The 18,530-nt window shown below is 45.5% G+C and overlaps 1 protein-coding gene across 2 annotated transcripts in view; it reads left to right on the top strand.

Annotated features, from left to right (window-relative positions):
• The first annotated feature begins 337 nt into the window (after positions 1-337).
• LOC135809067 (centrosomal protein of 290 kDa-like) overlaps positions 338-18,530 on the top strand; it is a 41,791-nt gene continuing 23,598 nt past the window's right edge. The window contains exons 1-22 of one of the 2 annotated variants that reach the window (XM_065322328.1): positions 338-1,130; positions 3,952-4,041; positions 4,364-4,427; positions 4,814-4,854; positions 5,588-5,659; positions 6,037-6,102; positions 6,853-6,906; positions 7,549-7,602; positions 8,290-8,391; positions 9,294-9,407; positions 9,753-9,821; positions 10,603-10,692; positions 11,119-11,235; positions 12,852-12,905; positions 13,248-13,305; positions 14,048-14,142; positions 14,549-14,620; positions 15,014-15,084; positions 16,556-16,822; positions 17,225-17,396; positions 17,738-17,827; positions 18,066-18,431. In XM_065322328.1, coding sequence (XP_065178400.1) covers positions 990-1,130; positions 3,952-4,041; positions 4,364-4,427; positions 4,814-4,854; positions 5,588-5,659; positions 6,037-6,102; positions 6,853-6,906; positions 7,549-7,602; positions 8,290-8,391; positions 9,294-9,407; positions 9,753-9,821; positions 10,603-10,692; positions 11,119-11,235; positions 12,852-12,905; positions 13,248-13,305; positions 14,048-14,142; positions 14,549-14,620; positions 15,014-15,084; positions 16,556-16,822; positions 17,225-17,396; positions 17,738-17,827; positions 18,066-18,431 — 2,319 coding nt within the window. In that variant the 5' untranslated portion in view covers positions 338-989. Of the gene's footprint in view, positions 1,131-3,951; positions 4,042-4,363; positions 4,428-4,813; positions 4,855-5,584; positions 5,660-6,036; positions 6,103-6,852; positions 6,907-7,548; positions 7,603-8,289; positions 8,392-9,293; positions 9,408-9,752; positions 9,822-10,602; positions 10,693-11,118; positions 11,236-12,851; positions 12,906-13,247; positions 13,306-14,047; positions 14,143-14,548; positions 14,621-15,013; positions 15,085-16,555; positions 16,823-17,224; positions 17,397-17,737; positions 17,828-18,065; positions 18,432-18,530 lie in introns of both variants that reach the window. The other variant, XM_065322327.1, reaches the window with a different exon arrangement.

An 18,530-nucleotide genomic window follows, 5' to 3' on the forward strand; every position in this document is an offset into this window, starting at 1 on the left:
TGTGCATGACTGCATGTACGTCATGCCGGGAGAAGCAAAGGACAGGACAGATTCTTCCACATTGCGAGCGTCGGCTGTAAAACTAAAAATCTAAAAGAAAAGCACAGAGAAAATGAGGCTGAACCTGATAGAAAAGCTGTTGTTTTGCTTTCTGAAACATACGGGATATCTGTCTTGGTCACAGGTGAAGAGGGGTTGATTCTTTCAAGTACTGTTGACTGTTGTAACAGCAAGAGTAGATCAAAAGATCTACAATGTAGTCTTGGTAACACAGGTAAGAGCTTCAACTACTACTACTAGTAATAGTACTAGTACAATGTAACTATGTTACTTACTTTCATGGTCTTTTGGTTTACGCTTTCGCTGATCCTTCAATGTTTCATTGAAATTTGAAGGCTTCAATCTGACCTTCAAAAGTAACAAGGAACGACGTCACCATGGTCACGTATGTACTTCATGTATGCTTGCCGGAGCCTGAAGTTGCCATGGTTACTTTCGACGGCCTGGCACGTGCACATGGACATGGTTATCATTATCATGCATGGTTATTTATGGTTATCATGGTTGTATTGCGTTGTATATTATTTTTCTCGATGCCAGCGGCATGACTCGCCTGATCTGAGTCCAGTTCGCGGCCTGTGCCAGTTCACATGGTTCACATCCCAGCAGTGACTGTGTTGGCGGGTCCGGTCCACGTCTGCACAGACTCAGTCAGCATGGTCAGTGCCCGGCCCTTACTTGACTCGCGCGATCGGATTTCATTGAGCAATGCAGCTGTAGTCTAGACAGTGTAGTGACTTGCGACTGAGAAGCGCGGTCAAATCAGGTGCCTTTTGAAAATGAATTGAAGAAGGAAAACTGCATCATGGATTCTTGCTTCATTCTCAGTTTTCTTTCGTGTCGAGGCACAAACGCATCTGATTGAGCAAGTTTGCGGTAAATCGTGAGAAGTAGCGGTTGCCAGTAGCCACTACCGACTACTGGCAACAATGGCAGCACGAAGCAGCGAGGGAGCTGTCTCTGGAATCAATCAAGCTGGAATTAGTCTTCAGAATATTGTCGCTATTGATCCCGACTCAATCGTGTCAGATCCGCGACAAGCCGAGACTCTCTTTATTGCTTTACAGCAGGTCAGTAACTTACTTACCGTCAGAACGTTGGCACATACATTATAGATAATTCACTGATACTAGCCCGTAAGTGGCAACTGTAAGTCTCTGTAAATAGCTCTGCCAAACAGCATCGCACGAACACCCTGACATCAGTTACTTGCACACTGTGATAACGAATGGAAATCGTTTCCTTGTCAGATACATGTGCAGTACATCCAATTGCACACACATACACACACACACACACCTTGGTCCTTGGTAACACTGCCATCAAATGGTCACATGTCCCCTGTGCAGGGGTCGACAGCACTGAGTTCAGCATTGGATCCAGAAACGCCGCGCTACTTCCTGGACAGGAAATTAGCACAGCTATGCAGGTCGAAACCACGGGATGACTTGCAGCAGCGACCGCAGCCGAGACAATGCGCTCTGCAGCAGGGCAGGGCAACCCGCTGTTTCTGGACCGAGTCTGCCGATGCCACAGCTGAGACCGATGCCACTTCAGCAGCCGAGTTGAAGAGACACTTATGCGAAGCTAGCCCGCCAGCACTCAAAAACCATCTCCCGCACGCATTACATAGTCGGCTGCCGGACTGCTCAGATATCGGTTTCCTCCTCTCGGCCAGGCACTTGTGGCGATTCTTGTATTTCTGGTGGGCGAAAGTACGCTGGCAGACATCGCAGAGCACAGAAGTGTCAAGCTGAGCCGATCGCGGTACTGGGTGAGCGGAATACGCACTGCGCCATTTCCCACGCTCCTGGGCGAGGTCGTACCATTCCGCGTGGTCGATGTTCATTGTGGAGAGGTCAGCTCTGACAGAGTCTCGCCACCGTTTCCGAGGACCACAAGCCGGCCTCAGCGGAAGGAGCGTACCAAACAGGAACTGGCGCGGAGTTCTATCGCCGTCCATCCTGGCTAGATGGCCTAGCCACTCCAAACGGCGGCGAAGAACACGTGTGGTAATATCCACCGGATCTCGACGATTCCAGGCCTCCAGAATGGTCTTCCTGTTGATGTGGAAGTCCCAGGTGTCTCTTCTACCGAGGGCTAAGATTGTGGAAATGCAGCGAAGATGGAAGGCGGACAGCGCCGCAAGCTCGCTTTTCAGTGGCACCCAGCACTCCACTCCGTAAAGGAGAAGAGAGGCCACACATGCATCATACACCATTCGCTTCGTTGCCAGTGAAAGATCGCCATCATCAAAGACAGATCGACGCAATGCTCCGAATGCCCTAGATGCTGACGCTATTCGGGACCGAGTGTCCACTGCGGTGCGGCCACCAGTATGGATGATGGAGCCTAGGTAGCGAAAGTCATGCACGTTCTCGACAATTTCCCCGCCAACCACCAATGGACGACGATCCTCCGGAGAAATGCCGAAGCCGACCGCCATTACTTTGGTTTTTGATAGGTTTATGGTGAGGCCGAAGCGAGTTGCGACGTCCATGAACCGGCTGAGTACAAGTGTGGCACCATGGTGAGTTGTAGCAATAAGTGCCGAATTGTCTGCGAATTGACAGTCACGATGGATGTTGATTGCGTCAGTCTTCTGGCGTTTGAAAAGGAGAGACGGTCCAGAGTTAGAGGAGACGGAAAGTCCAATCTCAGGTATGTCCGCAACCTCATGCTGCCACAGCTGGAATACTGCCCACATGAATATATTGAACAATACTGGGGCCATACAACAACCTTGTCGAAGGCCATTTTGCACCTCAATAGGCTCGGCCTTGATGCCCATAATCGACAGGTTTGCAGACATAGAGGCATGAAATGAGCTGATAATGGTAAGTTCTAACCAGCTTGTCAGGTACGCCCGCCTTCCGGAGAATTTCCCACATGCACTTACGGGTGACGGAATCATAGGCCTTCCGTAGATCAACAAAAACCATGAAACCAGAGCAGCGATGTTCATATAGTTTCTCATATATTTGTCTCACCGCGAAGATCATGTCCGCGCAAGATCTGCCTTTGCGGAATCCACACTGCATGTCTGGCAGGATGTCTTCTGCGAGCCGCTGCAATCTTGTCTGGATGAGGCCAGCAACAGCCTTACCCACCACCTCCAGAAGAGCAATGCCTCTCCAATTGTCACAGCTGGATAGATTTCCTTTTTTTGGAGAACGGAAATGTCTACACCACACAGCTATGCAGTGGCTTTTTCTGGCCAGTGAATCCCTACTTTTTGGTTTTTTCATTTTTTTCCACACACACATCACACCACATACTCCGGCATGCACTGGCTGTTGGTAACCACCCAGGAGAATGAAAGAACAGTCAGGAGAGTCTGAGAAGAAAGACGTGTGTGACCATAATCGTCGGGAATCGAACCCGCAACCTATCGATTGGAAATCGCTGCACATAACACTGCACCATATGGGACACACACACGCACACACACACACACACACACACACACGCACACACACACACACGCACACACACACACACACGCACACACACACACACACACACACACACACACACGTACCGGTCGTGGCGCTAATTCACATCTTTAGTCAGGGAAATGATATTCCTCATGTACATGCAGTTCACTGCACCAATGACATTATGTGCTGGGCTGCATTCAAAATGATCTACTCGAAGCATGTTAATATGCATGATGATACATTTTTATGTATAGTCTTAGTCACCATGAACGGATGTTTTTAGTCCAATGAGAAATCCACCCATCATTCATTGGAGGAAAGAGACATGGTGTCGCAAGCAAGAGTATAATCTTGTTGTGTGTGGCAGAAGGGCCATTTGAGGAACTGAGGGTGCAAATGAGTTTAGTCAGTGTTGATCAATGTTCCCTTTGTTGCTGTGTTTCTCTCTCAGGCCAGTGTTGGAGACATTGATGAAGGACCGCAGTCTCACAATGTGACCTATTGGAAGCACTTATTTGAAGTGACACAGGCGGTGTTGAAGGTAGGTCCGAGAACTCACATTGCCGACAACTTTATATGCACTCTCCAAGTAGAAATCGGGAAGAGAAAGTGAAGTCAAGAGTATTAGCTTTGCAAGAAATGTTCTTTGAAATAGAATCTTTAGCAGCCACCTTTCCAGCCTTCTTTGCATTGGTCAACACCCTTACACGTTCCCACCTAGGTCACCGCGTAACAAGACAAAATCTGTGGGATTGCCTTATTGAAATATCAAATACGACTACAAGGGCTCATGCACGAGACCGTGATTGATATCATGAATCATGCACGTCATCATGACCCTATATGCATGTGTTTGACTTCAGGTAAAAGGTGAAGATGCGTCGTTGGCACTAGAAGCACTAAGGATGCAAGAACAGTCGAGCCAAGGTACTATTGGTAACCTTCTTCCCGCCACTACCAGAAGATCTTTGTGGATTTCGTCACTCGTTACTTTTGATTGAAGCATGTACTGGTCTTAGAGGTTCTCGTGCCTCTTCCTTTGTTCACTATGCATTTGCTTATCAAGCAAAATGTTGACATAAACTAGGGTTGAAAGGATTGCCCCTGGTAGGTCACGTTTCAGCAGAGATGAGAGGGTTGGGACCCAGCAAGCAGCTGGTAGGTATTGGATACAACTAAGTCCCTGAATCCACAGCACGCGTTTTCGGCCATGGGTCCTAGTATTGCAAAGTAAATTTGTCTGAAAATCGACTGTAACGGCTGTATCTTTCAACCCCCTACTCTTTCTCTTCGTCGTGTTTGATTATTTTCAGACAACATTCAGCAACTGCAGCGGCAGCTACAGCGAAGCGGAGTGAGTACTGTGTACCTGAGTGCTCAGTCCACAGAGCAGCTGCTAGTTTTCGTCTTTGATGTGATCTTATTTGGGATATGCAGTAAATAGAAATGGAATTGGCTTACTGGAAATCCGAAGCAATCACTTTGGCATTCATGGTATGCAATATGGCCGTGTGTTACCTTTCCGTGGTAGTCAGTGTTGCCAGAGTATTCAGGTACACAGAGTGTATATTTAATGTATTCTCTGGCTATTGCTGCAGTATGAAAGAATGATTGTGACGATGCAGCTTGCCATGCGCTCATAACCTAGAGGTTAATCGGATGTGATACATGTACTAGAGTGAAGTAGTGCCGGTGCTAAATGCATGATGTAATGCGGCATTTCAGATGTGCCCAGTGCACGATTTCTTCTGTGCTCGGACGGTCATCTGCAAACTAGAAACGAGTTGCAATTGGTGCTTCTTTGTTTGTGTATGGGCATTCCCTGTAGGTTGACACTTTGTATCCATCTTTGAAGCTGTTGTGCTGAAGTGTGAAGTATGCACTGTGAAGTATGCACTGTGAAGTATGCACTGTGAAGTATGCACTGTGAAGTATGCAGCTAACCTCATGTTTTCTGCAGCTTACCTCATGTTTTCTGCAGCAGTTTTTAAGCTTCTGCCAACTAACTGTAACCTTCTGAAAATTCCATTCACAACAATGCAACTTTACATTTGTTTCCATGCGGTTTTGGTTGAATTCTACAGCAGAGAAGTGCTGGTAGAGGTGGCGCTAGTGATCCAGTACAAGAAGATTTGGCAGCATTGGAAAAGCGGAGCTCAGTGAGTGTGCCCAGTGTGAACTCGGATATTGCTTCTTTTGCAAACTAAATAATTTCGTCCATTCTGTTGCTGGCGATACCAGCCAACTTGGTGGTAACCTCTTTTGTGTATGTGGCTAGCAGTTTCCAAAATTCTGAAGCCTTGCTGATGAACTCACACCTTCTTTTATAGCCAACTAGAGCACATCTGCATGGTACTGAAAATTCATGTAATCCAAAAGGATTGGTTCTACATACCATTGAGACTTCCCCAAGAATCAATCTAGGATGATATCACTCTCAATGTAGAGCGAGTCCAAGGAAGGAAGATATACAGGAACCACAGAGTCAACATCTTGCCAACCTACCTCTCTTTGTTGGGATTATGAAAACTTTCAGAAATTGCAGAAGCACTTGCGACGTGCAGAAATGGATCTGGCGAAGGAACAAGCGGAAAAGGATACTGTAAGTTTTTATAGTTCACTAGTTTTCATATTTACTTGTTTAAGAAGCATCCTTTTACCGCTTTTCACTAGTTTCATGTCCAATTTCGTGTACTGCCTGGTCCACAATAGGCCGATTTTTGGCCAGCATGGAGTTGTATGAAAGATCTTCAAGATCAGTGTGAAAATTGCCTGGGGTGAACGGTGCTGCCATACACGTTTCCGACAAATCTGCGGCGAATATCTTGTCGTACAAGTTTTCGGCCGATTTTTAGTGCTTGCACGTTGTGGAGATGGTATCCGACTAATCACTGACGGCTTTTCACCATGACAGCAGAGAACGTCAGTGAATAGTGTGAAGCGCAACACTGACTTGTGGGGTGACCAAACACACTCCGCTAACAGTCTCTAGGCTATACCAGTCAAAAAATGAATAACATAGCCGAATTTTCAGGCAAGGCCCATCTTCACCTGTAAACAGGGATGCAAAATGCTACATTGGTTCTAGTTTTGCAATGCTCCTACACTCTCAACACATCCTCATTTCTGCGCTCTCGGCCATGATTATATATTTGCCTTCAGTATCATAGGCAGGTCCTAGATTATGTTTTCAAGTCACACTCGATTGAAAATGGCATTTGCACGTATCTTCAAAATGCCGAACTTCCGCATAGCATTCACAAGGGTGAGCTTACCTGGTCGACTGGATTTACACTGCAGCAGATCATGCATTGCATGATCCTTCCACATGTGCGTCTATGTTGATTTTTAGGTGCGGGAGGAATGTCAACGACAACAAGCAGAGTTGGAACGTCTCTCATCAGAGGTTAAGTTTTGATCATTGATCAGTTCAGTTTCATTTCTTATAGTGGAGCTTCTTTTCCGGCATGGGCAATGAAATTGAGATTTATTTGCACAGTGTTTGATTGGCTTGTAGAATAGGTAAGTTGCAAGAAGCTTCTTTTGCACAATGTCATTCCATTTTCACCTATCCCGGTTAGATATACATACAAGTTGAGCGATGGGTGATGTTGTGTGACATACCAACTCTTATATAGTTACATGTACCGAAAAAGTACCGCCAGAGCGCCCCGTCTCGTGAGAGCACCCCACCTTGATTTTACAGCCAGGGAAAGGAAAATCGTATCGCAGAGTGCAACGAAGGTTGTACGGTGTGAGAACCTTAGTGGACTAAGGTCACAATAAGCAGGTTTTTGTGTGAAGCTCGGTCCACTCGAAGGTACGGATTGTCTGCAGAGTGTGCAATATGTGTACAAAGTTTGTGTCGTATGCCGGACCTACAGACAGGAGTGACCACCCCCACAATACGAACACGAAAGGACGAGATGGTGGGGCGCTCTGGCGGTACTTCACGGTACTCACGGCCATAGCCTTCCAGTGCTTGTTGGTGCTGCGGTCAGGTTTTCTAAAATCTGAAGTCTGTCTGCGTTTTGGGATTTATGTTCAGAATAAGCAAATGAAGGGAGCTATAACGGATTACCAAGCCCAACTACAAACATATGTAAGTAATTATCACCTGTATATCAACCTGTGTATTCAGTGACCTGTGTACTTTTGAGTGTCTGAATGGAAGCATGATGATTTCACTGACCTCCTAATGATGTAGTTACTTTGAGCTGCAGCAACGTGTTGCAGGTTTGGCCATTCTTTCACTCCGAATCTAAGGGAAGGAAGATTGCCTTTAGAATACAGTTTGAAGCTGGGTTGCTGTTAGTGTATTTGTGTCTCTGTGCTGGTTTCTGTGCTTGTGTCTATGTTTGTGTGTGTGTGTGTGGGGGGGGGGGGGGGGGGGATTCACTGGCCAGAAAAAGTCGCTTCAAACAGCTGTGTGGTGGATACCAGGCTAAAAATAGTGGCGGTCAATTCATCAGCCTTGCAAGCTGTTGAATGGTGTAATCCCAGCACAAGTTCCTATGTCTAACATATCTGTTCGCTATCATCGCTTCCGCGATGGGCATGTCTGAGGTGTGTGTGTGTGTGTGTGTGTGTGTGTGTTAGTGTGTGTATGCGTATGCGTGTGTGTGTGTGTGTGTGTGTGTGTGTGTGTGTGTGTGTGTGTGTGTGCGTGTGCGTGTGCATGTGTGTGTGTGTGTGTTTGTGGTGTGTGTATCATTTGTTTGTGATGTGTATGTGTTTGGACCATGGACTGACTCGTCCACAACATGCTCTATGTTTTTCTTTGTAAAAGCGTGCCTCTGTGAGAAACCAACATGGCTTTGAGTCTGAGGAGAGGCAGCGACAAAAGCTTCGCAATGTCCAGCTCTCTGGTGAGCTAGACTCTCTGAGAAAGGTGAGACAGCATCTTTCTATTTAGCCATCTCTAGAATCCGTATTATTATAATATCTAGGGGACCTTCGAAGAATATTGACATCCCATTGTGTGGTACTGATCACCACCATTCGACATAGAGGAACGGCTGTTTGCTATTCCGGCTAAATTATCTTCCCCAAGCACTCTCCGAAAGGCATTCTTCTAGTTTCAAGAGCAGTATGGGAAGATTAGAGAAGATATACTAGGGATTACAACTGGAGCATGTGATGCTCTATAGTTGTGGGATATTCTGATTTATTAATTGCAGGCTTTGAAGCGGAGAAACATGACACGTAAATACAGCAGTATGCTTGTATCGTGACCGGCTTACTGCTTGGATATCAGTAGAAGTATTGCTTTTACACACTGCGGGTAAACAGTTACGCGTTTTCTGAATCTGGACCAACTCGCGATGAAATATTTTAGCGATTCGAGTTTCAAATAAAGAGGAGGATGATTAGTACTGTACACGCAAATTTCGATTGGTGCGGCAAAACTTTAGCGAAAGCACCCCTTTCGCTAAAATCGCGAAAAATTTCACCGTCGCTAAAATTAGCCGTTTTAAAGTACCATAAATAGTTCTGAAAACTAAACTATTGTTTGGCTGTTATACTATCTTGGAACCTTGCTAAGGAGACACTTGGCTGGTACTGTGAATTTGTCTACCAATGATACGTGGAACAAAAGGCTTGTATTGAATGGACTGTAAAGGATTTGGAATTCAATGGTTGTACATGTATGTGTTAGCTTGATTTTCCCTCATTGCCTGTGTAACAGAAATTCACTGGTAAGGTTGGGTTTGACATGCTGATTCTCACTATACAGGTTCATATTGTTTAGGGCAAGACTTGATCTGTTTTCCATGATTGTCTTACTGGTAGGATTTAGCTGAGAACAATACCCAGCTTGTTCAAGAGCGTGACAGGTTGGCAGCTGACCTGAAGGTAGCAACAACGGATATGCTGGAGGCAACAGAAGAGATCGTTCGCCTCAAGGTAAGTAGCATGACAGGTCACCAATTTCATTGTGCGTCCGTCCACTTTATCAAATGATGTGCAATGTTTGATGATGTCGTGATGCAGTTTGGGAAAGCTGAAACTTAGTTGCCTGATGAGTGCCATATGGGCATGAAAATCTGAGTTGCAAACAAATTGCAAGTGATCTTTCGTCTCCGATATGTGTTCGACCAGTTTTGGCTTATTAGTTGTAGCCACTGGTGTAAAGTCTCTTTACTGTCTCTCCTCTGTGATATTTTGTTGTGAGGAGACCACACTGGACTGCTGTGATAGTACTTTCCAAGCAATCTGACACCCCTGCTCTGTGATTGCAATCCATTCCAGGCCGCTCTGAAGCAATCCGATGAAATTGTCAAGAATATGAAAGACAACGAAGCTCGAATGGAGGATGAGGTAAGTTAACCCCAGGGGATCATCACAAAAGGTGAGAGACGCTCTCCATGGGGACTGGAGTGAATACATTGATGCTGTGCTCTCACATTAGGTGTTTGGCGATAGTGTAATGTTGTTGAAGTTCTCACTCGGCGAGTACACCAAGATAGGGTAGAGCTGATTTCACTCATTGCGCACTTACCGTTTAAAATACGAGATCATGTGCTACTTTTCTGTATCATTATCTGCTTTTTGGATTCTTCAATTTATTCGGGTCACACCAGTGTGAGCTGGTGTTTTCAATCCTGGCAGTGTTTCCTTAAGAGAAACAACTACCACTATGCCTCAAACACGAAGCTTGCCATTATCCTAGCCTCTGGTGTCCCTGGCACTAACATCTCCATTGACTCGGCCGTCGTCCACGTTAATTGTTTTAGTGTCATCATCCCGGCCAGCAGCTTACATCGACAGGCCGCCTGCATGGCCCCACACCCTCACTGGACTCTCTGAGAGCCAACCGGCACAGCGGCAACGGACACAGGATGAGATCGGAGAGCTGCACCGGCGTCTGGCTGTGGCAAACTGCCCTTACTCTGCGTACCTGCTGCTGTTTGCGTTTTAACCTTAATTTGGCCAATGTTGCCGAAAGGGATCTGTTCTACAGACGAGTGTATGTTGTGCAAAGTCAATAAGGAAAACTGGTCTTGCCAAGCAGTAGCTATTTCTTATGTGCAGTTTTAAAAATTATTCATGCTGCATGAGTATGTATGGTGTTGTGTTGTACTGCTGTGTGTGGGTGTAGATGGCTGAAAAGGAGCACACCTACCAGAAGAAAGCAGAAGAAGAGGACGCAATGATGGCAGCAATTGATGAAAAGTTAGAGGATTGGAAGGTATTGTCACTTGATATTGAAAACTTGACTAGGTATTTCTATCATTGGATGCTTTACGTGAGTGTGCACTGTTGCAGAAAGATAGCATCATTAGATGAGTATGCGTGTATGTACTTCTATGTCGCATGCACATTTGCATGTGAGAGCGTGAATGTGAATGTGTGTATGTGTGTGTGTGTGTGTGTGTGTGTGCGCGCGCGCGCGTTTGCGTGTGCGCGTGCGTGTGTGTGTGTGTGTGTGTGTGTGTGCGTGTGTGTGTGTTTGTGATGTGTGTCTGTGCGTATGTGCGTCTGTGATTCATGTCATGTGTGTGTGTGTGTGTGTGTGTGTGTGTGTGTGTGTGTGTGTGTGTGTGTGTGTGTGTGTGTGTGTGTGTGTCTGTGCGTGTGTGCGTGTGTGTGGGTGTGTGGGTGCATATGTTTGCAGCAAGTCCTGGATGAACGTAACGTTGAACTGGTCCAGTGTAAAGAGACGATATCACGCCAGAAGAAGGAACTGTTATCTTCCACTTCGGACAAGACAAATCATTTCAGATTGGCAAAGGTAGGAAGGATGGCTGGTGAATTGGTTGAAATCACCGAATATGACCTCATTTGGATTAAAAATGTATAACGAATTTTATGAGAAATTCAATGTCGCAGGGTCGTAAATGCAACCTGTTGCTCACCGCCTTGTACCTCTTTCCTACAACGACGGCTGCAATGGCCAACCAGAAGAAGAAATTGAGGCCACAGGGAAAGATTTATTTTCTTGAGCATGCTTATTGTGCGTGATAGTGTGATGTAAGCGTTAGGTCGCTACAGTGCTTCCCTATCAGTGCCGAGGTCGGGAGGAGCGAAGCACAATAAACGGAAAAAGAGAAAGAAAAGAAGTTCGGCGTAAACAGGGCGGAAATGAAATACACCTTATGATACACTTTATACAAGGGAGAGAGAGAAGGGGGGGGGGGGGAGAGCGCTGCATTTGTGAAACCATTGTTGGAACGTAGCAACGAAGACCAAACAAAAGGTCGAAATGCAGGAAGCGGAAAAAGAGAGGTATGCATGTCAGAGGCAGAAAGAAAGAAAGGTACGCGTGACAGAGGACTGTAATCAAATCAGAGGCGGCTACATGCTGCAGGCGTAGCAGGGTACCAGCAGTGATGGTCGAGGCGTGCCGAGTGGGGCGGAGATAGTTGGGGTGAGCACTGCTCCAAGTCTGTTGAACCAAACTTGTGCCTGCATGCCGGCATGCACTCAGTACTGATACAGAGGCTGGAGGTGGCCAATTTCCAGCTTGAGGCCAGGACGATGACAACTGGACAGTGCAGTACTGGAGGACATCCAGGTCAGGGTGGGGAGGGTAGGTCGGATCCACAGCAGCTCCCAGGCATATCCAGTGTTGAGAGAGATGGCGAGGCTCGAGTTTTACGTCGCCAGCCGGCGATTAACGGCGTCCCGAGAGTGAGGCAAGCAGGAAACTGCAAAGTGCGGTCAGCCGAGCTCGGGGGTGGCAGGCATGGCGAAACTCTTGAGAGCCTGTGTCAGGAGTCACCACTTTAGGGTTTTACATCGGCCCCAGACTCCCATCCTCCTTTCCCCACTTATGATGCCTGACCGCAACTCCAACAGACCTCTGGTCGGTCAAGTTGCTCTCAGTACATTGGCACATTGTCCCTACATCCCCTTTGTATTGTTTTATGTTGGCATCCGCTATGGTGATCCACATGTTTCCAAGTAGGGCTGTGATCATAGTAAAAACGGAAAAAAGGACGATGCCTGCAATTGCCAACCGGACAACGAAGAAGTTAAGGCCAAAGGGAAAGATATTATTTTCTTGTACATACTTGTTATAATGTGATAGTGTGATGTAAGTGTCAGGTCGCTACATCTCTGCCTGTTTCCGGGCCCTGGAAAAAGTCCCAAAAATGTAGTCACCGAATGTTTCATCCTGGATACCATCCATGAGCAGAGAGCTGTGTATAGTGTACCGACATGGAACATAAGCAATGTTTACAGTATGATTAGCTGAGATCAGATGAGGTTATAGTAGCTGCACACATCAGCGTTCACAGAATAACTTGGTTAAAACCATTGATTGCAGATCATTGTTAGTAATCATTGTATTCATCAAGGTTCAGTTCCAAAATCGACTTGTGTGTTTGCTCGTTTTCTGGACAGATTGCAGAGAACCGTGCTGAAGAGATTGATGCACTGAATGATAGGTTGATGAAGGCAAGTCAATGAATTTGTGTTAAGCTTGGAATAACTTTCCTATTCAAACAACAATGTAAAATGTGGAGAAAGGTTTGGCTACTTTCAGCCTAGCAGTCATCTCTGTTTTGATTACATGTACATGTATGTCCTTCCCATCGTATTCCGCACAAATATTAAACCCATCTCCTTAAACAAAATGGCAGCCGTCAACAGGAAATCTGAAAAGGAACTTCAGGAATCATTGTTATAATGAATGATCAATAAAGTTGAACAGATTGGAAGGGAAATGATGAACCTCGTATTCGTGTCTCTTACAAATGTTCAACTCTTGTGATGGTATTCCCGGCACTTTCCTAGCAGATGGAAGAAGAAGCCACAATGAATTCCGAGAAGATGGAGCTTATGAAGAAACAGACAGGTAAGTAAGTAAGAAGTTGCAGGATTACTTTTGAAAACTTGAATACTGACTTCGCCCATCAGTACTACCTGGAAAGGCTTGGAAAACTGCTTGAAGAGTGCCGAATGCAGAGACCGCAGAGCTTTATGGAAGAGAGAGGATCCAAGTGGAAAATGTTGGAACTTTAGTTTCTTGCCAAAGCATAATACAGAAGCAGAAGTTTATCCGTTAACTACATGTAGATAACCTGCGGTGCGGATCCACATAAGTTACCAGGTAGGACAAGAACTGCCTTTCCGCCCCATGGGACATTACCACGCCAAGTAACCTACACAGTGGGGAGGATAGATCAAGTCAGCGAAATCATATGCCAAAGGAAGACGGCCTGGGACAAGGGTTACATTGTTGCCACAAAAGGGGGGGGGGGGGAATATACGTTTTATGCGTGCTTTGATATAGTATTGTTGCGGACATTGAAATCCGTTGAGAAGTCAAGTGGCCGCGGGGCGCTAGCCATGCAGCCGTTAGCACTGCTGTTCCATGTTTCAGTGTTACAGTGCGTGTGCACTAAGCAAGAAACACCGGATCTCTATGTCAACAACTCTAGGTGTCTTTCTGCTTAATGTCACTGAGATTTTCTTTTCATTTTCATAAGGTGTAGGCTAGGCTGTTACCTCTGTAGTTACCTCTGTAGTTACCTCTGTAGTTATACTCTGTAGTTATACCTTCATTTTTTTGTCCATAATTTACTGTTCTTCCACAGGTGACAGTGAAAGTCAGCGGCGGATTACCGAGCTGGAAGCACTCAACTCACAGTTAGCTGATCAGGCTTCTCACGATCGGCAGCTGTGTGAACAGGTACAGACTTGATCTGCGCTTCACATAACTATACAATGTACGTGTAGATGTATCTGAGTGATATGCCAGTGTCAAGATTTCAGTCCAGATCGTTCTTCTGATCACAACTTGTGGCCAAAACCAGTGTTTGGTTCAACAACAAATGCAGTTAACTGAATTCAGCATAATTGTTGTGATTCCCACATAATGACAATGGAATTGTGGATGCCGGATTGCAAAACCTGATGAACAAACCCCACAGCACTGGGAGCATATTGGGCAAACTCAAAAGAGGACACATTTCATGTGTTCTAGATAGGACCTTGCCAATACCAACAAACCTGAAAGCCTTTCATAGGACTGAAACATCGCACAATGCCTGTTTGGTTGATACAAATTGGAGTATTTTCTTCTACATTTGCTTCAGGCTGCTCAAGATGCAGCAGCGAAGGATCAGCAATTGGCAGCTAGTTTGACCAAGATCAATGCACTAGTCCAGGTACGTTTCTTTGTGTTTGATGTGTCTACAAGGCATGCGTGTATACGATATGTGTAATATCTTGTCAGGTACGTTTCCAAAAGCACATCACGGTGCAGTAATAATTTCTGCACACTAGTCAGTTACCCGTGTCTAGCATGGTACCCTAAGAATTAGCACACATCTGTCACGTTTCACTACAAGCACAGCCCCATTCACGCAGCACAAATTAGTTGAATTTGGCTGTCGGAATGTGTATCCGGGGAAGTGGGTCTGATTCCAGCGAGTGACAATGTGGTACACTGCTGACCGAGTGTGACGTGATACCCTATACCAGCACTAGCGCTGTGATGCACGTGGTATTCAATTCAGCTGTGGCCTTTGTTTTCACCATTATTTTGCGTTTTTGGATAGGGACACTATGGGTTGACAGAAGCCATGAAAGAGATCCAGGAACTTAAAACCCAAGTATCGTTACGTGACGAGTAAGTTACTGTTGGAAGCTTGGCTGAATTGAGCACTTGCCCCATATAAAAAAGCTCTGTGCAAATCCAAAACCTATCTATATTCCAATTCTGTGGAAAAAATGAGACTGCTATGATGCGTTTCTTCCTTCTCTTGGTATGAAATAGGTTACCGACGATTACAATCAACTTATCCTATTATAGGCATCAGTTTCGCATCTTTCCTACCTCAGTACAGTTGCACAGCATTCATCTTTCCTACCTCAGTACAGTTGCACAGCATTCATCTTTCCTACCTCAGTACAGTTGCACAGCATTCATCTTTCCTACCTCAGTACAGTTGCACAGCATTCATCTTTCCTACCTCAGTACAGTTGCACAGCATTCATCTTTCCTACCTCAGTACAGTTGCACAGCATTCATCTTTCCTACCTCAGTACAGTTGCACAGCATTCATCTTTCCTACCTCAGTACAGTTGCACAGCATTCATCTTTCCTACCTCAGTACAGTTGCACAGCATTCATCTTTCCTACCTCAGTACAGTTGCACAGCATTCATCTTTCCTACCTCAGTACAGTTGCACAGCATTCATCTTTCCTACCTCAGTACAGTTGCACAGCATTCATCTTTCCTACCTCAGTACAGTTGCACAGCATTCATCTTTCCTACCTCAGTACAGTTGCACAGCATTCATCTTTCCTACCTCAGTACAGTTGCACAGCATTCATCTTTCCTACCTTAGTACAGTTGCACAGCATTCATCTTTCCTACCTCAGTACAGTTGCACAGCATTCATCTTTCCTACCTCAGTACAGTTGCACAGCATTCATCTTTCCTACCTCAGTACAGTTGCACAGCATTCATCTTTCCTACCTCAGTACAGTTGCACAGCATTCATCTTTCCTACCTCAGTACAGTTGCACAGCATTCATCTTTCCTACCTCAGTACAGTTGCACAGCATTCATCTTTCCTACCTCAGTACAGTTGCACAGCATTCATCTTTCTTACCTCAGTACAGTTGCACAGCATGCATCTTTCCTACCTCAGTACAGTTGCACAGCATTCATCTTTCCTACCTCAGTACATTTGCACAGCATTCATCTTTCCTACCTCAGTACAGTTGCACAGCATTCATCTTTCCTACCTCAGTCAGTTGCACAGCATTCATCTTTCCTACCTCAGTACAGTTGCACAGCATTCATCTTTCCTACCTCAGTACAGTTGCACAGCATTCATCTTTCCTACCTCAGTACAGTTGCACAGCATTCATCTTTCCTACCTCAGTACAGTTGCACAGCATTCATCTTTCCTACCTCAGTACAGTTGCACAGCATTCATCTTTCCTACCTCAGTACAGTTGCACAGCATTCATCTTTCCTACCTCAGTACAGTTGCACAGCATTCATCTTTCCTACCTCAGTCAGTTGCACAGCATTTTGCTGTGGTAAAATAAACGTTATGTGTGGTTTCATGTCTTGATCTGTGCACAGCGATATCAAAGGATTTGTTACTCAAGTCAATGAACTGCAAGTTGCTGTCAATTCTCTGGAAGATGAAAACAGTGAATTGTGTCAACGCCTTGGTATTGATCGTACGTCCTCTGAGTTCATGCATGAACTCCAGTTCAACAAGCGTGTCACTAATGAGCAAGAGAAGGCCAAAGCTAGGCATTTGGCAAGAGAGGTGGAGCGATTGGAGAGTGAGCGTGTTGAATTGAAACGTCAGCTACTTATCCAAGCGATGCAGAGAGGAGAAAGGTAGGTCGCAAGCTGACATGAAGTTTGCCCCGTATTTATTAGTGCTATGTCTAAGGCAGTGGACATGCAAAGTACAAATGGTGCCGAATGGGGCCCTGTGCGCAATGGAATCAAAAGTGGTGCATGAGCAAGTACAATCGGTGCATACATTCTAGGTTTAGATTCATGAGCTATTTGCTGCGGCCACTGTACACTACAGCCGTGTGTACGGTGGGTCACAGTATACTTTCAAAGTAGTTTGAGAACATATTCCACTTCTAAGCAAGGCTAAGCTATCTTTACAAACCCCTGAAAATTGTATCCTAAATTAATCTAGCCTACAAAACTCAGCTAGGTATTTTTTTCAACTGAGTACTAAAACCAGTGTCTTTTCATGGCTGTATAAAATCCACATGTTAACAGGGCGGTGCAACTTGGACTCACAACGGAGGATCTAATTGCTGTGGAGGAGTTTGCCGACTTACTTCGAAATGCTGATCACCGTAATGAGCCACGCCCTGATCCCGTGCAAGTGATGACATCACAGCATTCCTTGAAAGAATGGAAAGAGGAATTGAAGCATCGTGATGAAGAGGTAGGAGCAACTCTTGTCACCGGTTCTTTGTGATGACTGAAAACTTGCAGAAAGGAGTCCTCCATTTCCATCACTCTGTCTGTCTGTCTAAATACCATTCTGGAGAAGACTATGGTCAAAACGTTAATGTATCAGTATCAATCAGCCACGTCATGCTCCTGTCACACTTGAGTGAATGTACTCGTACAGACTGTGTACTTCTGACAACGTGGACGACTTGCACCATGCGAATAAGCGGTTTCGTCAGCTATCTTCAAGCGCGTACATGTACCTATCATGTACTTGTATACATGTACTTGTATCCTTTATGGGGTGCGTCCACTCTGACATTGTGTGCACAGCTGGAGAAAGTCAGGCTATCCTACAAGCAGGCAAAGTCCAGCATGACAATCCTGAGCAGAGAAAAGGCAGAACTGGAGAAGCAGCATAAGGTCAGCTTATGTCTTATGGCCATTTCAGTGTGTACCTGTTGACAGCATAAGGTCAGCTTATGTCTTACGGCCATGTCAGTGTGTACCTGTTGACTTTTTGTTTGCTGCAGACTTGATCTATACAACATCCTATTCTGGGTTTTGAGTGATTTTGCAGGTTTTTATTGTCTTGGTTGCATTGCTGTCCTCTTCCACTCACACACACTTTCCGCTGGCTTCTGTCCTGATCATCTACCAGGCATTGGCGGATGAGAATCTTGAGCTATCCAGGTTGCTGAAAGATGTGGCCCAACAGGTGAAAGCTATCGAGTCTCTCCCTGCACGCGAGTCAGAAGCATCAAAAAGCAAATTGGTGTCACGAAGAGGTGGAGATGAAGTGGCCAGTGCCGTAGCAGGTACTAAGCTAATGTCCAATGGCTTGGAAGAGCTGTTAGCATTATGGCATGCTAGACACAGTCCTGGTAGCCAAGAAGGTGTAGCGTTCCAGTTACGCGCTCAAATTGATCAGCTTGTGGGCAAGTCAGCGCAAGTTGGAGATCAGCTACGCCAAAGTCAGCAACTATGTGAGCAATTGACTTCTCAGAAAGCACGGCAAGAACTTCAGGTAAGCATGTATTTTTGTGTATAGCGGTCTCGAGATAGCTCTATTTTGGAAGGTTGAGCTTCAAACTTGATATTTATCTATAATTTGATGGCGCCAAAG

Source organism: Sycon ciliatum, chromosome 2 (genome assembly GCF_964019385.1).
Source record: "Sycon ciliatum chromosome 2, ocSycCili1.1, whole genome shotgun sequence".
In the NCBI taxonomy this organism is placed as follows: domain Eukaryota; kingdom Metazoa; phylum Porifera; class Calcarea; order Leucosolenida; family Sycettidae; genus Sycon; species Sycon ciliatum.